The sequence below is a fragment of the Odontomachus brunneus genome, unplaced genomic scaffold (genome assembly GCF_010583005.1).
Source record: "Odontomachus brunneus isolate Ranch 3 - 2012 unplaced genomic scaffold, Obru_v1 Obru_scaffold_164, whole genome shotgun sequence".
Taxonomy (NCBI): domain Eukaryota; kingdom Metazoa; phylum Arthropoda; class Insecta; order Hymenoptera; family Formicidae; genus Odontomachus; species Odontomachus brunneus.
In genome coordinates, this window is record NW_022639614.1 from 702,509 (window position 1) to 728,945 (window position 26,437).

Consider the following 26,437-nt stretch of genomic DNA (forward strand, 5'->3'; position numbering starts at 1 on the left):
TTTCGCCGCAAGCATTAAGCCCGTATCAGACTATCGACTGCACAGGCCGACCCGACTGCCGACTACGACTGCCGACTCTCAATGGACCAATCACCGAGTGAGGCGCCGACTCGGCGCACGTTCGAAGTCCTTGTTAGCAATCTAGTTTAGTATAGACATCTGTGGGCACAGAGAATTCAAAAAGAATTCAGTCATATGTTATCAATTCTATGGCCGGTATTCATAGTCGAGTCTTATATTAAAGATTGTCTTAAGTTTATCTTCAGATACTCCGCAGCCAATGAAATGATTCATACATCATCAGAAGATAAACTTAAGACGGTCTTAAATATAAGATCTAACTATGAATACCGGCCTATGTTCATTTATTGGCTGCGTTCGTTTTGACGCTTATAGCGCGTATAAACATTTTATTCCTTGTTTAGTATTTGATAGAAACAAGGATGAAATGATGCTCAGAGCGTTGTAAGCGCCAAAACGAACGCAGCCTTAGATGTAAAGAATTCTTTTCACTGAACTCTAAAGAATTTTTTTGTATCTGAAAATGAACTCAAAGTTGGTGACATGACTGAATTCTTTTCGAATTCTTTTTGAATTCTTTCTCTGTGTTATTTGGGTAGATATTTGGCTTAGTTTACATCGTGCACTGGATACACGTACTAAATAGTAACTTTCTATTAGACAATCTTAATATCAAGAATATATATAAATAATGGTATATTAAGCTGGTATAATACTCATCAACAAAACGTATTGTATTGATAGAATGCGTCGCTGTTGATATGCATTGTCGATATTAAGGATATCTAATAGAAAGTTACTATTTAGTACACGTATCAAGTGCATGATGTAAACCAGGCCATTGAGTCTGTTCCTGCACTGCTGAACTGGTGAATAAATTAGAGTGAGACAAGTATATTTTTTCTCGCTCTAACTTATTGCACTACTTCAGCAGTGCAGAAACGAAAAACAAATCTCTAACCTAAGTTATCTTCCAAGATTCTTCTTAAATAATATGAAGCTAATAACTTTGCGCGACATAATGTTCCTCGTAAGAACCTCACATTATCGATCGGCTGCCAAATACTACTTTGATCCATCGACGTCGCTGGCGCTGTCGCAGATCTTACGCGCTCAGTCGAGTTTTGTTCGCGTCACCAGCGCCAGCAAAATCTCGCTCGCGTGTGACGTACGATTTCGCGTAGCGCCTTGCTTCCGCTGGACAATCGCGTATGATCGACTATGGATGCTACGGATATTCGTTTAGTTTGTAAGTAACACGCAGCACTCTCGATACTTATTTCGAACAATGAGCCGCGTTAAGTGCCATACGGTCTCGCGATCGCAGGAACAGGCGAGTTTATTCTCGGAAGAGAGCAACTGCGCGCTTTTCATGGCGGCCGATACCGTGCATGCTCAACAAGGCGACACAGTGAAGAAGCGTCGCTTCTCAAATGTTCCGTATTCCTTTCGTGACGTCCCGCTGCATTAATAACGCACGACGATGTCTCGTTGAGAAAGATACATCGCGTAGAATCTATCGATGGCGGATCGATGACTCGAAGGATTCGTAGATAAACGAAAAACGAAGGTTATACTTTTGCACATAATTCTGCGGTCCTGAAGACGTAATTCGTATTTTTCAAATATTATCTTCACTTTGTATATTTCCAAAGTATTTTTCATTCTTTGAAGAATCACAGAATCAATGAAAAATCGTACAGAATTGGAATTAAAGAAAAAAGTTCCAAGACACAAAATTCTATTTTGCCATATCTATTTCGCTTATACGTTGAGGTGATATGCAAAATCGATAAATATACATATCTTCGTATTCTTTCCCAACATAACTTTGCCTCAATAAATACGTTGCTCCGCATAGCAACGATGGGAAAAGAGTGAGAGAGAGGGAGAGAAACAGGAAGATAGTGATAGAGTTTTGCTCACCCTCGCGATCGCGTTCAGATCGATTAGATCGAGAGACGGTTGTGTATTGTTAAGAAATATTTTGCAACTACGATCGCGAGACACTAAATGGTGAATTTTTGTCCGCAGGATGTTCAACAAATCGCGGTACAATCGACGACGTGACAAGAAGAGGCACGAGGAAACAGGTACAGAATGTGCAAAAAATTTTCACTACAATCACATACTTGTACGATTTTCATGAGAAATACGATTTCAAGTGCGAAAACGATGGTATCTGTTGGTGTACTTACTCACAGTGTCTTTTTGTTCACTCAAAGCAAGTAAAGATAGCACCTGCGTATCTTACCTCTTTATAGAAATAATCTCACACAAAGAAGAAGAATATAGTTATATTTGAGGTCTATTGATGTATATTATAGGTATATTATATATTATATACATATATTAAATATATTTTAAGAAATATATTTAATATATAATATATTAATTATATATTGCATACAATATATATATATATATATATATATATATATATATAAATAATATATTAAATATTATATATTAAACAGGGTTGGGTAAGTGTGTGTGTTATTTTTCTTTTTTCTATTTTTCTTTCTAACTAATGCATGTTTCTACCAATGTCAATTAAATTTTAATCTGAGTTTGTCTTTAGCTGAAGTATTTAAACTCAAGTTATGAGGTCTGTTCTTTTCAACTGCACTGCTATACTGGTGCAATAAGTTAGAGTAAGACAAATATATTTTATTTTATTTTAACTTATTACACTAGTACAGTGTGTAGATGAAAAAACTGACCAAAAATTTAATAAATTTTGTAGGAATGGGCATAAGTTTCAATTTGATGTCCTAAGCTGAAATAATAAATGAGAGTAAATATATATTTACTAAGTATAAAGCAAAAAATATACATATATTTTAAGTTGTGATAACTTATAAAAGTAACATAGTTAAATTAAAACAACATTTACATAAATGTAAATTAATTTAAAGTTGAAAGTATAAAGTTAAGTTAAAATTAAATTAACTTATTAAAGCTAAAAGTTAATTACTTGAAACAGTATGCTTTTTTGCATAAGTAATTCTTAAGTTATAGGTTAAATTTATATGAACAAATGAAGGAGGTAGTTTTTTTATAAGAAAATATCGTTTTGTGCTAGGATTCAATGCAAGAAAAGCCATTAGTACTCATAGAAACAAAGAAAAATTCTGTTGGCATTATTCTTTTCTTATACTATTTGTAAAAAATCTGGAATGATTTTAATTTTAATAAATTATTTTAATTTCTCTGAAAAAATTAATAAGTTAATGCATTAAAAAATAATTAGTTTAAGCCAAAAGTCGACTCATTTTGAATTGACTGTCAAGTTAAAAGTTATTAATTTCCAACTGATTAACTGATTAACCAATTGTTACCTAACCCTGATATTCATGTATGTTGTGAAGTGTCTTGAATATGTTTTAATGAAAAGCATACATATTATTCTTATATATAAAGATATTCTTCTTTGTACACAGTTATATTTGATAAGATACACCAGACGTCTTGTATGCTGTTATATTGTAATAACTTGTTACATGTGATGTCACATATGCAGGATTATTCATATTCAATCTTACATACATACAAACAAGGTCGAAGATCTTGTGAATATTGTAACAAAGTTGAAGATCATAGGAACTAAGTCTTAAGCTTGATTCACAATGTATTTGCTTCCTGTTTCTTTATCTCTTTCTGACTCATACCTTAAGCCTTAAGCTTGATCTACAATGTTCTTTGCTTCCTGTTTCTTATTTTCTGTCTTTTTTTAGTTTAAGGTTTAAAGCCTAATCTACAATATGCTCTTTGCATTCTGTTTCTTGTCTTCTGCCTTTTCTGGTTTAAAGTTTAAGGTTTGAGTCAGAAAGAGGTAAAGAAGCAGGAAGCAAAGAGCATATTGTAGATCAGGCTTAAGGCTTGAGTCAGAAAGAGATAAAGAAAAACAGGAAGCAAATAACACATTATAGATCAAGCTTTAAACTAAAAAAAGACGGAGAACAAGAAACAGGAAACAAAGAGTATTGTAGATTAGGTTTTAAAACGTATACGACGTTTAGTACACAATTTCCAGCCTTTCATATTGCATCTGCATATAAGGATGAAAATTGTAGAGAAGGTCAATGAGTGTTAAAGCATACACGACGTCTGCTGGACAGTGCGTGTAATTCACTGTATATCGACGATGTTAATCACGAAAATTGGCCATTTCTCGTACTGTACGTCAATCGACTTTGCATCAACGCTACACGCGTCCTTATTTATTCGCAACGACAGTACAACGAATATTGCGGATAATACACCGCGCTGTGCGAGCTAACGACACTCGAGAGCTATCGACGTCTCATTGTTTATTCGAAGCGACGGAATCTATAGCAACACCTAAGGCTTTATAACAACTCAATTATTTAAGCTGCCGAGCGATCTTTCGCCCGTTCGATTTCATTTACTGCCAATACTGTGCGAGATACACGCTGCCCTTCTATCCCACAGTGTAGACTCGTGGTCGGAAGAGTTGTCTGATTTCTATTCTTCTTGTCCAGTAGGAGTATTTATTTTCCAATAAAAAGGCTTTCTCATTGGGCAAGAAGGATAGAGGTTCCTAGACTTACAAAAAAAAAACTTTTTCGACCACGAATGTATATATCTGCGCGGCGTATATATCTGTGATGTATATAATGTAAATCAAATGTGATATATATATATATATATATATATATATATATATATATATATACACACAGAGTGTAACTAAAATAATGAACAAACTTTAGGGAGAAGTTCCCCACATCGAAACATGAGAAAAAATTCATATCAACATATATTTGCAAACTCACTGTTACTGAGATACAGCTCAGATGTTTATTAATACAAAAAGTATAATATTGTTTATTATTGTTTTTAGTTTTTATAATTACAACAAATGTTGTCTTCTATTTGAGTCAATACACGCCGATAGATTGTCGCGCTCTTGCAAAGATCCCGAAGCGGTTGCTAATGGTTTCATAAGTAAAAAATAATCATAGATCTGATAAATAAGTTAGACAAAAGCCGATAAGCAATCGCTCCAATTGTAAATAATAAGTTGCATTAATAAATATTAGTTTAAACTGTATCTCTTTCTCTCTCTCTCAGTAAAACAGTGAGTTTGGGATATATATTGATATAAATCCTTTTTTATGTTTTGATGTGCAGCTTATTTCTCCGGAGTTTGTCTTCTTATTTTAATTACATCCTGTAAATTATACGTATGAATATATGAAGTAATTTCAATAATACGAACTAAGGGGATATTTTGCGGTTGATAATCGGAAAATGCATTGAAGGAATGGACGCTTCGACCACTTCTTTCTGGCCGGCAACCGTGAGAGAAGTGTTCTCCGTTTGAATTACCAAGTCTATCCTGTATGTTTGCACATTACTTGCCTGATGTATTCATGAGAATTGACAGGAAATCGCGGATATTCCTGATTCTGAATATATTACAGAAGCTGGAATCTACTGAGTAATTTGCACTCCGAGCCATACGATCGTTCCTGCTTGCTGAGAATAGAGCCCTAGATTTACAGAGAAGTGACATTGGGTGTTTACAATAATAGCTTTCCAAGTAACAATTTCTGTAGAACTGAAATATGTATGACATAGACAGTCATCCATTGCTATCATAATTTATGATAAATTAATGATCTGGTAAATGTCACGAGTTGAGATAGTAAACAGCGAGACGATATTAGGTGGTACTTTCGTAAAATTTTACTGTTACATTATAAAATAACCTCTTATTGATTTTTATTAATATTACATTTATTTAATGAAACTTACAATTATGTAAAATTATTAAGTATTTCTAAAATTCCTTAATGAAGAAATTCGATCTTATTTACGAAAATTCTTTTCATATAATTTTTAATTTTTGATACATCTGCTTGAGTAGCTCTGTACAGAAATTTAGTATTTTAAAAATACTTGGAAATCTTAAATTATTATAAGTTTAATTAAGTACATGTAATTTTACTAAAGACCAAGAAAAGATTGTTTTGTAACGTAAAAGTTAAATTTTACGAAATTACTACTTGATGTCGTTTTTCACATATTTGCTTGCTAATTCGACTCGTGTAACGGACTATATGGTCTGTTCTTTTCAACACTGCTGCACTGGTGCAATAAGTTAATGTGAAATAAAATATATTTGTCTTACTTTAACTTATTGTATCAGTGCAGCTGAGAAGAACAGATCTTTATATATACTGAAGAAAGCCATCGAGGATTGGAGGAACACACAAAAACAGGTCTAAATAATAGATTTGGATATTTGGTCGATATCATAGAACATATATACATATCCGGTATCCGGTAATTCACAGAGCCGCGATGTACAGGTAGATTAGGTCAAACTGAACAAAAAATTAGATTAGGTCAAACTGAACAAAAATTTCTCTATATTGCGAACAACCGTGTAAAATCCTAAGTTATTAATTAAAGAAGTTTCGTGTGAAGAATAAACTCATATATTTATCGTCATGTATTTATCGTCATGATTACGTATCATACGGTAACTGTGATGACGATGTCTGCCGCTGTATGCTTGTATATTAGGTCAAACTGAACAAAAAAGTCCTCCTACCATTTTCCAAATGATCACGTAGATGTTTAGTTATTAATTAAAAAAATTTGCATATTAACACGCATAATTGCGCATATATCAAACTTCTTTAATTAATAACTAAACATATATATTGTTATTTAGAAAATGGTAAAGGATTTTTTTGTTCAGTTTGACCTAATATACAAACATACAACGGCAGACGTTGCCGTCACAACTCATACCGTATGGCGCATCATTCACGAGTCTTCTTTGATTAAGGGTGACGATTTTTAGGAATTAATTTTAACCAAATAGTTAAACCTACAAAGTTAATTTTGTATTGACATCTATTCATCTTTGAAGAAACATCTTAAATTTTATCAAAGCTTTTTATTCAAAATTGGAGAAAATACAAGTGAACGAAACAGATTACGCCATAAAATCGTCTTCCATCAGGCGTGTTGACTGTCGCCGTCCTCGTTGTCTAAAATTAACGAATTTGTTTTTATTTCGTATGTATGTAGCTATCGCCTGAACTAGAAACTTTTTGATATCTTTAAAATTATTATTTTTTCCGGGCTGCGAAAAGTTAGAATTTTTAAATAAATAAAACTCATTACTATTTTTCAAGCGCCGCCATTTTTTAGAATTTAGTTCGGGTGATAGCTACATTTTTTCATAAAGAACAAAATGAAAGCAAATTCGTTTATCTCAGATGACGAGGACGGCGGCAATCAACACGCTTGATGGAAGACGATTTTACGGCGTGACCTGTTTCGTCCACTTATATTTTCACCAATTTTGAATAAAAAGCTTTGACAAAATTTGAGATGTTTGTTCAAAGATGAATAAATGTCAGTATAAAACATTAACTCTGTAGGTTTAACCATTTGCTTAAAATTAATTCCCAAAAATCGCCTTGAAAAAACGGATCTTCACACTAGAATACCTCCTTTAATAACTCAAAATCTTTTACGTGGTTACTCGCAAAATGGTAGAGTAATTTTTTATTCAATTTGACCTAATCTACCTATACATCGCGGCTTCTCTGTGAGTTACTGGACATCTTGTATATATCTATGATGTTGATCAAATATAGCGAGTAGAGTAATATTCAATTAATCAATCATGAGAGAGAGAGAGATAAAAAAATTTTAGTTCTGATTCTTCTCTTTGTTCTGATTGGTCAATTAAATGCTATACAGAGAGAACGATTTGGTTGAATCAAATAAACATTTCTTTGGAATAGTCCAAACGAATTTTTGACTGATCGAACAAAATTTTGTTTGACGTAACAAAAATATTTATTTGCGGCTTAATTCTAAAGAAATATTTTTGTTGTGTCAATTAAATAATTTATTTGGACTATTCCAAAGAAACATTTATTTGATTCAATAAATCATTCTCTTTGTGTACTTTACGCGTTGAGTAGAATTTTGGAATGCAGCCCAGTATGTATAGAGTTCACTGAACTCGAGGCATTGAATTGTCATAAATTATAATGGTAATAAATAGTTGTACCTATCATATATTTCAGTCCTAGAGGAACTAAATCGAAGAGCCATTATTGTAAATACACATTGAGATTCGATACGTCGAAAGTCGCCATTTTGTATGCATAGTGATATGTAAAATTGACCTCAATAATTATTCTCAGTAAGAATATTCACCTCATGATTAGATAACAAAATTTCAAACGACCTTTTAAAGACTTCTTAAAGACGTCTTTTAGGAGTTTACGCTGGGTAGCTTGAATTAGCTCTATCCAGGATAATAATTAATATAAAAAAGTATTTCATTAAGTCGTGTGATATACTAAAAATATATATAAATTATGTAATATATGTGATATTTTTCGTACGTATACGTACATATAATCTATACGAATGTGATACAATCTAAGATATGTGTATATATATATATGTGTATTAAGTGCATATTCTCATCTACGACATAACAACGATATGATTCTACTCTGAATATTCAGCGCACATCTTGGCGCATTTTATCCGTTAACATTTGCAAGCGTAATTCGACCGAACACGTCGAAACGATGCAAAGATTTTGTTAACACGTTCGTCTCGACTCGCTGCAATACGCGATTGCAGGTACCGAAAGCATGCACCTTAAAAGAGACAGAGAGAGAGAGTCTTCCGTAAACGAAGTCTAACACCATCGTGGTCAGTCCTTTTGCTATGCCGTGCGTTGCATTCTCTTGAAACAAACATTGACCAAATTGATCATATCGCGAATCTTCGTCGCATGTCAGATTTGTGAGATTTTCTATAATGGCGTATGTAAATTTTCTCTGAACACGCAAAATAGCGTCCGAACGGACCGTAGCCTTTAAGAGGCTAGCGCTTGTTAGCTCGACCGAGGATTTGCGAAATGCAAAATTGGAACCAATGGCAGTTGTCAGCCGGTGCTGTTACGACTCCAGTGCCGCAGCCACCACTTGGCTACGCGGCGGCAGCAGCAACAGCAGCAGCGGCATCAGCCACGGACTCTACAACCTTGATGCAAAACTATATGCAATATTATAACCAACCGGTAAGTGCATATAATTTTATGTGTATTATTTTGTACATATGGAGTATACTTGTATATTTATATGGAGATATAAGTATACTCTTTTGTATACTCTCTCTCATATAGATATACAAAGTATCCCAAAATTAAATGTCAAAACTTCAAGAGCGTGTGGAAAATCGATAAACTAAGATAAAAAGCCTTTTAGAGATTATTCGTTTTTGCTTTGTTTTATAGAAAATTGCAAAAAATAAAAAAATAAATCGCAAAAAAAAATTAAAAATAATATATTTTTTTGTTTTTTTTTGTTATATTTTTAGTTTATCGATCTCCCACACGATCCCAAAATTTTTATATTCAATTTTGGGGCACCTTGTATATACTAATATACTTGTTATACTTACTTAAGTATATTACTTTGTTTATAGTACGTAGATATTTATCCACGTATAAATAAATGAAGAACGAATATGTAGAGCTAAAGGATTCACATTTCGCGTGCGCTCACGCGACTTTTAACAAAATTAATTTTATCAATATTAAATAAAATTTTATCTACATTATTTAATCAATAATGGAGGCAACAATCGCTTTGCAATATTGATATAATTATAATTGATAGGTTGTTGCAAAAGACAGGCTGAATTTCGGAAACATATTCATGAGAACAAATATATATATTATAACAAATAGATTGTAATACAAACCAATTTATTCCTTTATTTTTTTGTTAGGCACCTAGTGGATATACAGCGGAGCAATGGGCAACTGCACAACAACAAAATTGGAGTCAATGGCAACAATGGCAACAACAGTATCAGCAATGGCAAGCACAATACGGCGATAAGGTATAATGTACATAATGTAAAAGATTTTCAAGCTTTTATTGATTGTTTTTGCGTTTGTTTGATCGAATACGTTTAAAGAGTAGAACGATGATTTATATATGTTTTCAAACTGTGAACGTTAATATTAGATCGTTGTCGATTATCTGTTCCAAATAAAAAATAAAGAACAAGTGAAATTAAAAAGATTAGTCTCTATTTGGAAAGGTGATTGTGGATTTTCCACAGACGAAGTAAACATATTTTATACATACATATAACATTATACACAGGGTATCTGACTCGCACCAGAGCTAATATATAGCTAGAATAGGTTGGTGTGAGTAATGGAATCGGTATCTTTTTTTAAATAACCACGTAAAATTTCGAGTTGTTAAATAAAATAGATGGACTAATAAGGACGCGCGAGGCGTCAGGTGGGACGTACGGTTTGCCGCGACCGGCGAAGAAAATAGACGTTTGCTCGCGGACTTATTTCATAGGTCTAGAGATGGGGACTACATCTTAGATCTGACACTGCGTGATAGACCTGCGAGCGATCGTTCCTTTTCTTCGCTGACTGCGACGAACCGTATGTCCTGCCTGCCGCGTCGCGTGCTTTGATTAGCCCATTAATTTTATTTAATAACTTGAAATTTTACGTGGTTGTTTTAAAAAAGAGACTGATTCCATTATTCACCCCGATTTATTCTAGCTATATGTTGGCTCTGATATAGTGCGAGTCAGATACCCTGTATAATGTATAGAATGATTCTAAATAAGTACGAAAAATTTGAGGAGATAATTCTTTGTTCAGAAAATTAAGGGGGATCTTTCATATAAACATATACTTCTATATCTTATCTGAGGAGTTACATTTTTCTAGAGTAGGAGATAAAAATTAGGTTTTTATTTTTTTTAATATTGGAGAAGTTAAAAAATGGAATTTGCAAAATTAATGCAAAATGAGTTGCCAATCTGACAATCGCCTACTAGATAGTTTTAAATTCATTAAAAATGCAGTTCGATAGATTACTATGTTATGTATGATAATGTATTTTATTTTTATTACTTGAAAATTATTAGTTTCACAAAAAAATATCTAAAGGAGAGAGTGAGCGAGCGAGCGAACGAGCGAGAGAGAGAGAGAGAGAGAGAGAGAGAGAGAGAGAGAGAGAGAATAAAACTTTCTAACGCATATTTTTAGATAATTTTTAGATTTTGGCCTGTTAAAAAGTTCTAATAAAAAATTATATAGGGGTTACTAGTTTCATTTCCTTATAAGGATACGGAAAGATTAAAAAAATATTAATAAGTATCTTTTTTATTAGTGTAAAATGTCCAGATTTTATTTTTTAATTCTTCCAACACTTGAGAAAACAAATAAAAACCTAATTTTTACTTCTCTCTTGGGAGGAATATTCCTCAAGGCGGGATATAGGAATATATGTTTACATGAAAGACTACCTTTAATTTTCGACAAAAGGATCCCTTAACAAGATATCTTAAAGATATTATAAAATTTTCCACATTTATTTAGGATCATCCTATATATATCTAATAGTAGTCGTTGCTGAAAATTTCAAAATAATATCATTTTTGCTTTTAAGTCTACTTGACTAATTCGTGCATTGGATGGTCTTTCTGCATCAAACACGATAATATGAACGCGATTTCTATCGGATGTCTTCTCTTTTCAGTATCATGATACGATGAAGCATCTATCAGCGGCGCAGAACATAAATTTGGCAGCAAGCCAAGCGCCACTGCCGCATATGCAATTGCCGCCGCCCCTTCCCAAAGAGGATACAGCACGACCACCTCCGTTACCGCCCGCTACCACGAACGTCGCACATCAGTTCACCAATATGCCACCCCCGCACCAAAATAATCTGCCCCTATTCCCTACGAAAGAATCCGCTACGAGCGCGTTGCCGCAAGTAAGCGCGACTAGCTACCTTCCTCCGAGCCACCCGCAACCGCAACCGCCACCACCACCCCTGCCCAGCACGAGCCAGCCACAGCAACCGCCACCCTTGCCGCCCGAAACCGAGAGCAAGCGAGAGCTGCCAGCAGTCGGGCAGGCTGAGAAACGCGATAGTAATGCTAGCGCGGTCGATGGTGGTGAGTCCAATAGTGGCAGTAGTGCGAAAAAGTTGAAGCTCGATGAGGACGAAGAGCTAACCGAGACCGAGAAGACATTCGACGCGCAGTTTAAACAGTGGGAACAGCAGTTTAACAAATGGAAATTGCAAAACGCGAATCATCCCGACAAAGTAAGTGCCTGCAGGTACCACACGGTACACGGCATTTTCTTTGAGCTTTTTCAGATAATTTGAACTGTCCGAATTTTGCGATCAAACCTTCAAGTCGTACACAAACCGACATAACACAGTCTGACGTTTATTAGATTTATGATCGTTAGAATTTCTCAAGCACACAACGTTCCCTCGAATCACGATCAATAATCATAAATACGTAGACACGAGATACATGTAATCGAAAAATTCTGGCGACTCATAGTCTACTAAATTCTAAAGCTATTGTGCCGGTCATCGTTTATGATATACCGATCTCTTTTTCTCTTTCCCTTTTTCTTGGTGGTCTGAAAATACATTCGAACAGTTTGAGCCACCGGGACTGCAATGTTAAACAATACATATCGCGAAGCAAACGAAGCATAGTCGTTTGTTTTCCATTCGCGATGTATAATGCTCATGTTTTTCAGACTCAATACAAGCAATACGAAGCCAAGTGGACGTCATGGCGCGAGAAGCTGCTCGAACGGCGCGAACAGATGCGCAAGAAGCGCGAGCAACAGAAGCAGGCAGCCGCGACGAAGGCGTCAACAACTGCAGAACCAGACAAGAACAAGAGTGCCAGCGACGATAAGATACTCAACATACTATCGAACACGGAGAACCAACATTTGATCAACAACCTGCTCGGTATCGGTAAGAGTCTCGGCTTGACAGGAAAGCAACAGAGCGCTACTGCCGCTATACCATCTCTACCACCACCACCCCCGCCGCCTCCGGAAACTACAACTTCTGGCAATCAAGCTGAAACTGCTATTGCAGTTCAAGGTGTACAGCAAGTTCTGCCGCAGCAGAATATGGTAGGCTCGAACGTTGCAGTGCCGCCGCCATCTTGGCCTGTTCAGCAACAATGGGAGAACAACCAGCAGTACAACCCCCGAATGGAAGCTCCGAACTATGGCATGCCACCTTCCGTGATGCATCACCATCCTACGGCGATGTTTGTCCATCCAATGACGTCGCCTAACTTCACGCAGCCGCCACCAAGTTTACCGAGCAATAATACCGGTCCGCCACCCAACTTTTCACAGCCACCTCCGAATTATCCACCCAATAACAATAACAATAATAATCAAGAGCGACTGGTTGCGCTGCAGAACGCGCCGAGAGGCCCTGCGAGCGCGCAGGATCAACCACCGAACATGGATATGCGTTTCGCGCGCCATCCCAACGATCGCGGCAGCAACTTCGACGCTGGACAGCAGTCCAACTTTCCTCGAAGAGTTGGCGAGCCTCCGGACCATCGTTTCCCCGCGGGACGTGGAGATGGTATTGCCAACCCGAGTGGGAACGAGCAGGAGCAGTTTATGAGACCTGGCGACACGGCTTTCGCTAGACCGAACGAACCCTTCAACGACCGAATCGAGGCGCAACAGCAACGGTTCCGAAGGGGCGACCGAGGTTTTCCTGGAGACTTCGGGAACAACCCGCCCAATGGGTCGATGAATTTTCAACCCAGTAACGAGGGACGCTTCGGACCGCCGACGAATGAGCGTTTTGCTGGGGGAAACAATCGATTTGGGCCCGACAGATTCCCGCCGCCGAGTGACCGGCCGTTCGCATCGGAGCACGATCGATTCGGCGGAGTCGATCGGTTTAGCGGGGGTGAACGATTCGTAGGATCGGAAGCCGATAGATTCGCCAGAGGAAAAGAGCATACATTCGATCGACCTGACAATGAGCGATTTGGACAGAACGATCGTTTTGAACGATTCCCCGAACATAAAGATCGTTTCCCCCTTGCTGGTGATCGATTTGCGCCTAATGTGAATGAACATTTCGCAGCCAGTGATCGTTTTGGCAGGGGCAACAACCCTGGGGACTCTTTCGATCCGAAAGACGTGAATGATCATCGACGAGACGCTTTCGGTAGCAACTCCCGGCTTTTCGGTAGAAACCCTGTCTTTAGTCCACCAAAGGAGCTGCCGCCGGAGTTGCGGAAGCTTATGGAGAAACGAAAAGCTGCCAGTGACGTGTTCAAACCTAGTTTTCTTTCGGATCCCGAGAAACTCAGCGTCGGTTCTCTCAGCGAGAGCTTCAAGAAGATCGCCGGCGACTCGCCGTTCCGCAGCAGCTTTGACTTTCCGAAAATTCGTCCTGGTGGGCCGTCATCGATGAACAACTTTCCTTCCGTTGCCGGCAGCAGGACACCGCCTCCATTCCAACCCCATCCATTCGCTCCTGATCCTGCCACATCGCCGTACGGCCATCATAATCCGCGAGGCGGTTTTCCCTTCAATCCACTTGGCAACACACTTGACAATGAACCTCCGGTTTCACCTATTTCCGGCTTCAAACAAGGACCTTTTGTGGAAAATTTCGCTAAACACAATGTTCCCGTGGATTATAATGAACAGGAAACGGAAAACGGGAAACGGGAAAAGAATGCGGAGGGCGAGCTGCAGAATCCTAATCAACAAGCTCAACCGACTGATATTCAATCTCAATCTTCCGCTAATTATCGTTCTGAGAATCCTGAGGCCGATATTAATATTGATTCCGCGAATAATATGGAAATTGATAATGTTCAAGACGTACAAGACATGGAAGTGACGCAGCCGAAAAACGAAGTCGATAGCGCAGCTGTTGAACAGAAGGAAAATCTGAATGTCGAAGGAGACTTGCCGAAAGAAATTGACGATAATAGAAAAGCAGACGATATCCCTGATTTATCCGGCAACGATGATGGTTTTCAGGATAAACAGGAACAACAGGATAACAAAGACGAAGATAATAGTTCTGAGTTAAGGAAGAGTGCAGAAAACAATACTGATAACAAAGACGAGAACATTTCATCTAAGAAACCTGAGAGTTTACCCTTCATGGGTGAGAACGATCCACGGCCGGAAGACCTGAACATCGAGCCACCGCCGGAGCTGCCCAACTTGGGTCCTATTCGTAGCAGTCCAGGCTCCGAACCCCAGCATGTCGCTGAATCATGTAACGAAGCTTTCGACGGAAAAGGACCGCCAGCAGGTGCCCAATTCCACGACACGCGACCCCGGGGAATGGAATTTCCCAGAATGGGTCCATCCTTCAGGTTCTTAGGGCCACCGCCATTGTTTAATTCCAGAGGGCCGCAAGGGTTTCTGCTGCCGAGTCATGACAGTAACTCGCAACTAGGCCCCAGAGATGGACAGTTCGGATCTAACGCGGCTGGCGACGTCGGACAATTCAGTCCTAGAAGGCCCAATGAAGAGCAATACACTGAGCGAGGTCGTAATAACGAATCTTTCAACGAGAATTCTCGAAATCCCAACAGTGGGCAATTCGGATCTATGAACGAGCCATTCCCACGGAACCTTACCGGAAAGTTCGGCCAGGTCGGCCTGAGAGGACTTGTTGACTTGCCATTCGCTCCACGACATTCCAGCCTACTCGGGCCTAGGGGCAACGATATGCAGTTCGCATCACGAGGAGGACTCAGTGATACACATCGACATCCTGGCGACGGGTCGCAATTTAGTTTTTTGGGGTCCAACAACAATAACAGGTTCGGTAGACCCAACGAGACACTGCTTGACAGGCGACCACTGCCCTTTGGCTTTCCAGATGTACGGCCCAGACTACCTGTTTCAGAAGGACCACCGCCGTTCGGATCTCGGGGTCTCAATGATAGCATACTGAGTGGTCCTCGTGGCCCTCCTCCGGATACTTTTTCTCAAGGACGACGTAGTCCGAAGGCTTTCAGCGAGAACCGTTTTGATTCGCGAGATTTCAACGAGGGTTCCTTTGAATCCGATAGATCTCTTCCAGTCAGAGGCCCGATGGATGATCTGAGTCATACACGTGATTATATGCGCAGAAGCGGTCCCTACACCAGGAGAGAACAGTTCAAGAATGACACATTTGAGAATCCAGCGGCTAAGTCTGACGAACCGTTCAACAGAAATATGGGACAACAGAACACGGAGTTGCGGATGGATAATGTCGAGTATACTAGACGCATTCCGCCGTCACAAGATTCCCACAAGAAGGATGTCGATAAAAAACCATCTAACGAGGTTCAGTTCGAAGAGAGATCCAGGTTGGAGCCGAAGACCACAGACTTCGGTGACAATAACAACAAAGAGCTAACTGACCCCAAGTTCCACGGGCCCAACTTGTTCACGAAACATCCTCAGTCGATGTTGTCGGCAGGTGGCGGTTCAGGTGAGTTTTGCGCACCGCGGCAGTTCAATTACAATCACGGAGAGATCAGTGGCAGTAGCGGCGAGAAGAAGGTCATCGAGTATACACCGTCGAAAGTTATCGACTACGGGCATACGTCGCGGCCAGCTGTCGTCGATCAGCATCTATCATCTCCGGTTCAGTGCTTCGATTATGCTCACGGCGATTCGAAGCCGGTGGAGCACCAGCGGGATCAGTACCAGTCGAGAAAAGACTTCAGGAACTGGGTGAAGAACGAGCAGAGCATCAAAGATTACGCGGAGCAGATGAGCAACTGCTACGAAAACGCGAAGAAGGAACATGCCGCTGAGAAGGCGAAGTGCGGCAGCTATGACGCGCGCAGGTTGGCAGCTTCGGATTTCACGAAGCAACGAATGAAGGATCATCACATGGATTGGCAGCATCATCAAGCGAGCGATAGGAGAACCTGCGGAGAGTGGGAAACAAGGGAGAGCGAGGATCGCAAGGAGAGATCGTTGATGTACGACCCTCTCGAGGAACAGCGGTTCTTTGATCGCGACTCGAACGCGAGCGATGGTCAGGGCGACCGAAACGCTCGGAGAGGTAACTGAATATTCGTTAAACTGCGCGTAGGAAGTTCGACAATTGTAGCAATCGTTGCTCGAGATTCACAGCAGCTATCTCTGTTAATTTGTGAATCAAACAGAAAAACAGATACATTTTACAAATTTATCTTGACAAATAGTACAATATTCGCGCTAGAAAAGAAGTCTGAGAGAAAATTTGTATCATATTTCGTACCTGATGTAATATATATGTAGATCACGAAATATCGCGAGGTAACTGGTATTTTTGTAAGTTGGCATTTAGCTGGCATTTGTAAGCTGAGTGTGTTACAATATATTTGTTTTTTCGGGTACGCAGAGCGGATTCAAGAGACATGCGAGACTTCCCGAAGGGAAACGAATAAAGACAGTGATAAAGACGACAGCAGGTATAGTGGCAGATTAATCTTCATCTTAATCTTCATCTTAATTGTCTTACGGACAGCGAATGAAAGAGCATTCTCCCTTGTGCTTGATCTTTCATTTACTTATCAAGGGAAGAAAGTATCCCTTTATGAAAAAATAGTACTGGAACTTAGTATGGTCGAATTTAGTAGTACTTTGAGTTATTTATATCTCAGTACTTTCCCGTACTTAAATACTGAAACAAATATTCAAAGTATTATTAAATTCGACCATACAGAGCTTCAGTATTACTTTTTTTTGTAAAGGTCTCTGTGCAAGTGTGCTTCTAACGGAATATATTACTTTCATTCGTACTGATATATTGGACTAGAGCACACTATACAGCAAGATCTCTTCTTCTCCATATAAGATTCTTTCAGAAAGGATGGAGCGTGCAAGAGAATGTTGCTTTCACTTGCTGCGTATGTTACTGAGATCCCCAATACATCTCATGTATTTGAACGCATGGCTGCCAAACTATTCACTAGATCGATGCTTACTAAAAATTTCTAAACAGTCGTATTTGTCTCTACGTTTTTTATGACTATTGATCAATCTAGCAAGTACGAATGTGTCCACAGCCAATGTGACAATATTTTGACAGCTTGACGTTTTATATACACTTATGTGAAAAGGGGTTATCTGCTTCCATCTGATGCGTAATCAGTAGAGAAAGAGTAGAGAAAAATTTGAAGAGAGAGGTAAGTAAGAGATTATATAATTAATTTTGTAAAGGTAAATAGTTGCAATTAGTTATATGAACTGATTTGAATACGTAATCGAATTGTTTGCTTTCCCATATGAAGTTATATGTAAGTGGATGGCCCTTAGGGCCGATTTTTCAATGATAGTTTAAACTTAGATTTCAACTTAAACTCTGTTTAAACAAAATAAACGCATTGTTAGAATAGAGTTTAAACTTGAATCCAAGTTTAAACTGCTATTGAAAAATCGCCTCTTACTGACGCACACAAATTTAACTACGGAGCAAAATCAATTCTGATCATAACTAATCGCAATTATGTACCTTTATACAAAATTAATTGTATAATTTCTTACTTGCCTCTCTTTCTTAAAACTTTCACTTTTCCTCTATTGATTACATATCATATAGAAATAAATAACTCCTTTTTATAAACCTGTACGCGAAACTTCAAGCTGTCAAAATGTCACATTGGCTGTGGACACATTCTCGTTTGTTAGATTAATAAAAAATCGTGAGAAATGCATAGTTAGAGACAGATGCGGCTTAGAAATTTTTAGTGAATATTGATCCAGTGGATGATATGCGTTCGAATACATGATCCAATCGCAAAAAAATTGTGAACAATCTCGTCTGAACATACGTATGTGGCATTCTTCAGATCGAAAGGAAGTATTAATTGGCAGGAGAACTTGAACAAGAACACCGTAGACACGAAGCTACTAGACACCAGGTACGTGCCGCATGTATCCTCACTTTTCAAATTTATCATAGAGGTCGCGATCTAAAGCGATTTACCGGATAAATTTTCGTGCATGCACCGCACACAAATGCGTAGATGCATTCAAGATGTGCAATTGTTCTCTCCTCAAATGCGACTTTTTTGCACATCGATCGATTCTTATAACTTGTATTGAGACTATACTGGATACCGACATAACGCAGTTTCGTAGTTTTCTTTTTTCTTCGAATTTTCTAATTTTTCTGAATGCATTAAATTGAAAATGCTTGCACAAAGCGAAAGTACAAACATTTATCGGACGGCTGATGTTAAATAATTACATGAAATCGACAATAATTTTTTATTGGTAAATATGCAGTATAACGCTCTCATCTTGGATCTTTTTCAAACTTTGTAAATTTGTATATTTTAACGTAGAATTGATTTCTGAAAGCGAAGATTGTCGTTCATTTTTCGTTTCCTTTTTTTTTTATTTTAATGTTTTATGATGTCGGTAAATAGGAAAGTGATAACTTATAAAACTTTCTAACTTTGTGTCAATGTGTCTAATTATTCAAGTATTATAAAATAGTATATATAATTAAAGCAGAGAAAAGCATGTATGAACTATGCTCTGCTTTATAACAGAGTTTACACTTTTGATTAAATCCAAACAGCACAAGATCTCTGGAGGATGTTCTGAAGACGTTCTCAGGATGTATAAACGTTCTGAGAATGTTTTTAGGATATCCTGTGAAGATTTGTGCTGTCTGGGTTTAATCAAAAGCATAAAATCTGTTATAAAGCAGAGAATAGTTTATGCATGCTTTTCTCTGTTTTAATCAAATATACTATTTGATAAAACTTAAATAATTAGACACATTGACACAAAGTTAGAAAATTTTATAATGAAAGTTATCACTCTCCTACATAAAACATCTTTCCTACATTACTTACCGACATAAAACATTAAAATAAAAGAAACAAGAAAAAAAATGAGCAACAATTTTCGTTTTCAGAAATCAGTCCTAAAATATACAAATTTACAAAGTTTGAAAAAGTCCAAAATGAGAGCGTTATATTGCATATTTATCTTTTTATTTGCCGACTGATTCTAAAAAAGTTTCTTGTCGATTTTACACAATTGTTTGGCATTAACCATTCATTAACATTTGTACTTTTACCCTGTAAAGGCATTTTCGATTTGACGCATCGAACCAGAAGAAAAGAGAAAACTACGAAACTGCATTATATCAGTATCCAGCATCGCTCTAATAGCTGTTTCTTGAAACCTATTTCATACTCAGATTTGAATTTAGAGTTAATTGTGAGTTCTTTGGTTGAATTGAAATTATTCACGTAATGTCACATATATCATGTATTTTGACTAAAAAACTCAAATTCCTAAATTCGGATCTTCGGAGTGTTAAGACAAATTTCAAGCACGACTATTAATACGAGCCTACGTGTAAAAATATTGGTACTTTTGTACGTGGGATGACGAGTGTTTGTGTAAGAAATACACATTTGGTTTTGCAGAAAAGAAATTTGAATATTTTTCTCGAAGACGATAATACGTTAAGTCTTTGACATGTGCTATTCGAAAATGAAAATTGTGATTTCTATGCCGCAACACTACGATCTACATGAACTTGAAAAAGTTCATGTATAATATTCTTTTTAATAATGAAACGAAAACAAGAAAAAGACATCGTTTCATGATTCTTATTACGTATATTACAATTCTTATACGTATATGTATTAATCTGTGATTTAATCTGTGATAATTTTTTCAAATGTATATTTCTCTAAGTACGTTTTTGTACTTACGTGTCTCTATACACATGTGCGCGTGCACGTGCATTATTTTACAAAGCCTAGAAAATCATATTAATATATTTATTATATTTGAGATATTTACAGATTTTGAGATATTTATATGTATATACGTGCATTCTTTATGACAATCGAAAGAGTCCTTAAGTTTCGACGTGTCTTAATTTTAGGTACTCTTATTCTACTTTAATGTGGTATTTGAGTGAAGAACAGTATTTTTTCACTCCAATTATTCTGAGGTAATTTTATACCAGAAGAGAAAATTTTTTGCTATACGCGCAAAGAAATATATCGAATATATATTTGAATATATCGATGCAAATACAAATTATGCAGACCAATAGAAACACTTTGCGATGTTTTTTTTTCATTTTTGGTGTTAATTATCCCAAACAGATTGACGGACTGTGTGAATATTTCTCTTATCTACACTGTGTGTGTATGTGTATGCGCGTGTGCGTGCGTGTGTATGTGGTATCCCAATAGAAATGAAAAACATGAGGCGATATCGTGCGAATAAATTTTTTTGCTCGTTTTGCCTAAAACTATTGGATTTCAAGAATGATTTTTCGGGACACCTTGTAGCATCCAACCGCTTTTGGCAATGGAACATTCCTTTCTAATGTTCTATTATTACTCGCAATAAGGTACTCGTAATGTGCAACTTTATCACTGCATCGATTTTACATAGAAGAATATTTATTCCATTTGTATAATGCATTTTTCATATTTATATATTTTACACGACAATTTATATTTTTATATTCTCGCTTCGAAGTGCTGTCGTGTCGCTTCGAAGTTTCACTGTACCTCATCATAGATTATATTTATTTGCGTTTTCTATTATCTGCGTATGTTATATACATATATTGCAAAGAGGTCACATAATTAAGGTCTTTTTGTATTGTATATTATATATATATATTAGATTGATCGCACAGAAGGGGTTTGCCCGTTTTGTTTTTCTATTCATTGATGAAAGATTCTTGTACGCGAAAAAGGGAACCTACGGATTTTACGATTGATTTAGCGATGAATATAAGTCCACTGTGTTGTCGCAATGATACTTTTATACTCAACGAGAAATTTTTGTTACAGTCTTCCGGACACGAAGAAAAATGTGGCGGAATCGACGACTACCCCGAAGACACTGGAACTGGCGAAAATGCCAAACTACACGATGGTTGATGACTTGGTTTGTCCACCAGGTCGCCAGAACAGACCACCAAAGATAGCAATTATTCTTCGAGGACCACCTGGCAGTGGCAAATCTTTTGTGGCCAAACTTATCAAGGTAATATTGCAGTTAATTAATTATTGATTTTTACTCCAGTTATACTCGAGTAACCTCGTATAAGTTATTGCCAACATTGCCTAATTATACGCACTCATTATTTTATAAAACTTAGAATGTGGAAGAATGTAAGAAGTATTAGTTTGAAAAACATTTATATACGTGATTGACGTTTTAGGAGGAACCTTTAAGTTTGTATACTAATTCTTTCCGCATAACTTATTTAATAGGTTACAACTCTTTATTTTGCAGGATAAAGAAGTTGAACAAGGAGGCTCTGCACCTAGGATATTGAGTCTGGATGATTATTTCCTTGTTGAGAAAGAAGTAGAGACAAAGGACGATAATGGGAAGAAGATGATAATTAAAGTAATTATATTAAAATTCTTTACTAGAATATTTATTATATTAAATTTTTTTCTAATGGATTAGTATTTTTAACGTTGTATATTGATTCGCATAGGAAATGGTGTATGAATACGAAGAAGCAATGGAACAGAGTTATATAATGTCGCTCGTCAAAGCATTCAAGAAAAACATTCTTGACGGATTCTTCAATTTTATCATACTGGATTGTATCAACGAGAGGATTTCAGATTATGAAGAGATGTGGAGTTTTGCCAAGACGAAGGGTTTCAAAGTATGTTACCGTTTAATAATATAATGTCCCGAGGAAGAACTTCAAAGAATGTCTTTTTATCGTTATAAGATTTCTGGATTGATCTTTTGAATTGAAATCTATTTTATTTAAATATATTTTTATCCGAAAAAAATTATCTAACTGATCAAGATTCCTGGTCCTCTGCCGCGAAATTTTTTATTTATGACATCTGAGGGCGAGAAAATACACACTAAAAAAATACTTGTAAAATACGTTGAAATAAAGATATCTATAAAATAGCACTGACAGGCACATCTATAAAATAATCCAAACATCTTGTATTCTCCATATAGTAATTACTCTGTATGGAATATAAAATTTCTTTTACTCTAATAATTAATAAATTGCCGTAAAATTAACGTGAAATGTAACTTCCCTTTTTAACAAATATTTTTTCATGGTCCTATCACTTTAATTCTATGGTTATTTATTTATTGATTATTAAAGTAAAAGGAAAGTATTGGGACTATTTTACAGATCTGCTTGATCGATTGCAAGTGTCATTTTGTGAATCATTTTATTTCAATATATTTTGCAAGAATCTTTTAACGTGTATTTTTTGCTCTTTTGATGATCATAAATCAAGATACGAGGAAACAGGAATCTTATGTCCTTTTGTTATGGAATGCTATGATAGTGACGGTTCGCGAACCTTTTTTTCGTACATTTATTTCTCTATTACGATAACAACGAAAACAAAATATCATCGTGGTATAGAAATTCGCCCTATATCTGTATGCATAACTAGAAGAATACGCATAACTTAACAAAACAACAGACGTAAGCTCTCACGTGCAATCATTGCTTTTTAACCATTTCCGCCGTGATAAAAAAGTTAATCGCTTAAAAAAAAGTTTTCGGCTAAGTTTTCAAAATAGAAAATCGACTTTAATTTATTCTCTCGAATATTCTGTGATAGATTCGAGATATCGAGTTACGATTTGTATACACACAGAGAGAGGGAGAAATTTGCAAAAAAAGTTTTCATACTTTTTTCTAATGAAATTGTAGTATTTCAAATTGTTACACTTGCGAGTCACTCTTTCTTTTTTTTCTCTCTCTCTCTCTCTCTCTCTCTCTCTGTTAACGAATTTGCGTGTAATTGACCAATAACAGAAGACAGCCAATCACTGCGTAAATTTATCCATAGAAGTTCACAATTATGATAACCTTGAGCGCTGCAACTTTATTGGAAAATAAATGTGAAAACTATTTTGCAACTGAGTTTTCACAAATCGGCATAATAATCTCAACATGCAGTATAATAGATTATTAATATTTCCTGACTGTACATATTTTTTCCGGATATTAATACCGGATGTTAAACTGTCACAACAGATTACTCTTCTCTAACATATCGTTCTCGCTTCTTTGAATAATTGAAAAATAATAATTTAGCAATACGTACAATATTCTAGTAATTGTATAACAACTAACTTAAGAACTATTATGTCAGTCTATATATAAAAACAACCTTTCTTCAATTGATATCCGTGTATACAGGTATATGTGTGTGAGATGGAGATGGATCTACAGATATGCCTTAAGAGAAACATTCACAATCGCACCGAGGACGAGATTAATCGGATCATAGATTACTTCGAGCCGACACCTAGCTATCACTTGAAACTAGATGTGAATTCTATGTTACAGGAACAAGCGATAGAAGAGGTAATTTTGTTCCATGTAAACGGCTCTCTCTCCTTATTATTGTCGTGCACGTATCGATGCATTTATATAATTTATCATGTATGGTACATGACATATGTTTATATATATATGTATGTATATATATGTGTGTGTGTGTGTGTGTGTGTGTGTGTGTGTGCGTGCGCGCGCGCGCGCGCGCGCGTGTGTGTACACACACACACAACATATATAATTCTATTTTTATTTCAGGTTGATATGGAAGATAGTCAGCAGGAGATACAAGAGATATCAACCACGCAAAATGAAGATAGTCAAGACAGTCACGAGGATACTCAGGATGCAATTGTAACTAAGCAAAGTTAACTTATATATGAACGTCGAAATAACAATTTTTACATAAACGAATATATAAGATCTTAGAGTATTTATTCTCTTTCAATGCTTTTTATTGTATATATTGTATGATAAAACAACTTTTTTTTTTTAATTATGATATATCGTTATTGTAAAGTTCCACGTTAATATTTTATTAAAGCAAATTACCTGAAATTGATAAAAGTGTAGTTTTGTATTATTAATAATTATGTTGATGTAAATGATTATCATTGATTGAATTCTTTTAGGGTGTTAGTAAGTGGGAGAAAATGGAAGCTGAAGATAAATTAGGTTAGTTGAAACTGAATCTAACTATATTTTGAGATTTAAAAAGTATATCTTTATTTTTCATTTTTTGATTTTTGTTATATAGATCGATTGGACGGATTAGCGAGAAAGAAGAATGAAGCGAGACCACAAACTATGGAAGATTTCCTTCAAGTACCGGACTACTACAATATGGAGGATACTTCTGGTAAAAAGCGGGTATGTATCTGAATATATCTCTCAGAAACATTAGAAGTATATATTCGTAATTATCTTTTTGGTATCTATTAAAAATATCGTTTTTAAAAATCTTTTAAAAATCTTGGATTTATATTACTCTTGGAGTGAAAAAGATTGGCGAGAAAGATTATACATCGATTGTTCTGTTTTATAGGTACGATGGGCCGATTTGGAGGAACGCAAGGAGCAGGAGAAAATGCGCGCTGTCGGTTTCGTCGTTGGTCACACCAATTGGGATCGCATGATGGATCCTACGAAAGGCGGAAGTGCCTTAACGCGCACAAAGTATATATGACCTATTTCTAGAGTTTGTAAACAACAATAGTAGTCATTTATAATCTTATACAATTGCCGTTGAAATTTATACATTTAGCGACTAAATTGTTTATTTACTGTTTAACTTTGTCTTTATATTATTCGTATTAAAAATTTATATTATTCGTATTAAAAAGCGAAAAAAATTAGTGTAAAGCGAATAAAACTATATAATATAAATGTTGATATGTGAAATACATTAATTATGTAATTGTTATTATTACAGATTTTTCTCGCCGTTGTAAAACATGATCTTACCAAGAAAGAGTGTATTCCGTTGAAAAGAAGCAAAAAAAAATTAAATATAAATATAAATATATATATATATATATATATATATATATATATATATATATAACGGTTGAATAAATTTATTGTATTTTATAAAATTAGAGTGATTATTTAAAAGCACTATATCTTTAGTTTGACTTGTAAGGGAGTCTTGTATATAGATAGCCATTTGTGCTCGTAAATATAAGATTTTGTATAGTAAAAAACTTGTAATTGCATATGTATACGTATGTGTATAAATTGTGTGGTTCGTTATATGAAATTAATTTCTTTAATTATAAAAAATCATTTTCAAAGTATATTCCTTTGTATTACGTTTGCTACCGTGATATATTTGGGGAACTTATAGACTGTATTGTTTGTTTTTGTCGGAATCGTTGAGATTATTGCGTGTTGCTCGATCGTCAAGTTAAGCAACGTTTTAGCGCGGTCGGGAATGGATGATACCAATTGGTTTTGCCGACTTAAGACAGAAGCTAATATATTTGTATCGCGTAAATTCGCACAAAAGATTTTCTAATTTGGCGGTACTATTTTCTTATTTTCTGTTTTTGATAATGATGTTCCTTGTAATTATGTAAATATGGATAAAAAAATAAAACTTTTTACGTTTATCTGAATATTTCTTATACATTCTATGAATATTTCAGAATGTTTCGGAATATTCTTAAAATGTTAGTTTTGGATTTTAGGAACATTTTATA

The 26,437-nt window shown here is 36.1% G+C and overlaps 1 protein-coding gene across 1 annotated transcript; it reads left to right on the top strand.

Annotated features, from left to right (window-relative positions):
• The first annotated feature begins 1,106 nt into the window (after positions 1 to 1,106).
• LOC116851006 lies at positions 1,107 to 26,032 on the top strand. Its single transcript, XM_032829971.1, has 17 exons — positions 1,107 to 1,270; positions 2,056 to 2,114; positions 8,894 to 9,118; positions 9,832 to 9,945; positions 11,622 to 12,197; positions 12,650 to 16,973; positions 17,295 to 17,364; positions 18,745 to 18,816; positions 21,739 to 21,934; positions 22,187 to 22,303; positions 22,398 to 22,574; positions 24,099 to 24,266; positions 24,495 to 24,590; positions 24,869 to 24,911; positions 24,994 to 25,106; positions 25,282 to 25,412; positions 25,669 to 26,032. The coding sequence occupies exons 3-17, from the start codon at positions 8,957 to 8,959 to the stop codon at positions 25,685 to 25,687; spliced, it is 6,378 nt and encodes a 2,125-aa protein (XP_032685862.1). The 5' UTR covers positions 1,107 to 1,270; positions 2,056 to 2,114; positions 8,894 to 8,956; the 3' UTR covers positions 25,688 to 26,032.
• The last annotated feature ends 405 nt before the right edge of the window (positions 26,033 to 26,437 follow it).

Coding starts and splice junctions, on each gene's coding strand:
- LOC116851006 (XM_032829971.1), top strand. CDS start 8,957: ATGCAAAATTGGAACCAATGGCAGTTGTCAGCCGGTGCTGTTACGACT. Junction 18,817..21,738: donor ACGAAGCTACTAGACACCAG/GTACGTGCCGCA, acceptor TTTTTGTTACAG/TCTTCCGGACACGAAGAAAA. Junction 24,912..24,993: donor GGAAGCTGAAGATAAATTAG/GTTAGTTGAAAC, acceptor TTTGTTATATAG/ATCGATTGGACGGATTAGCG.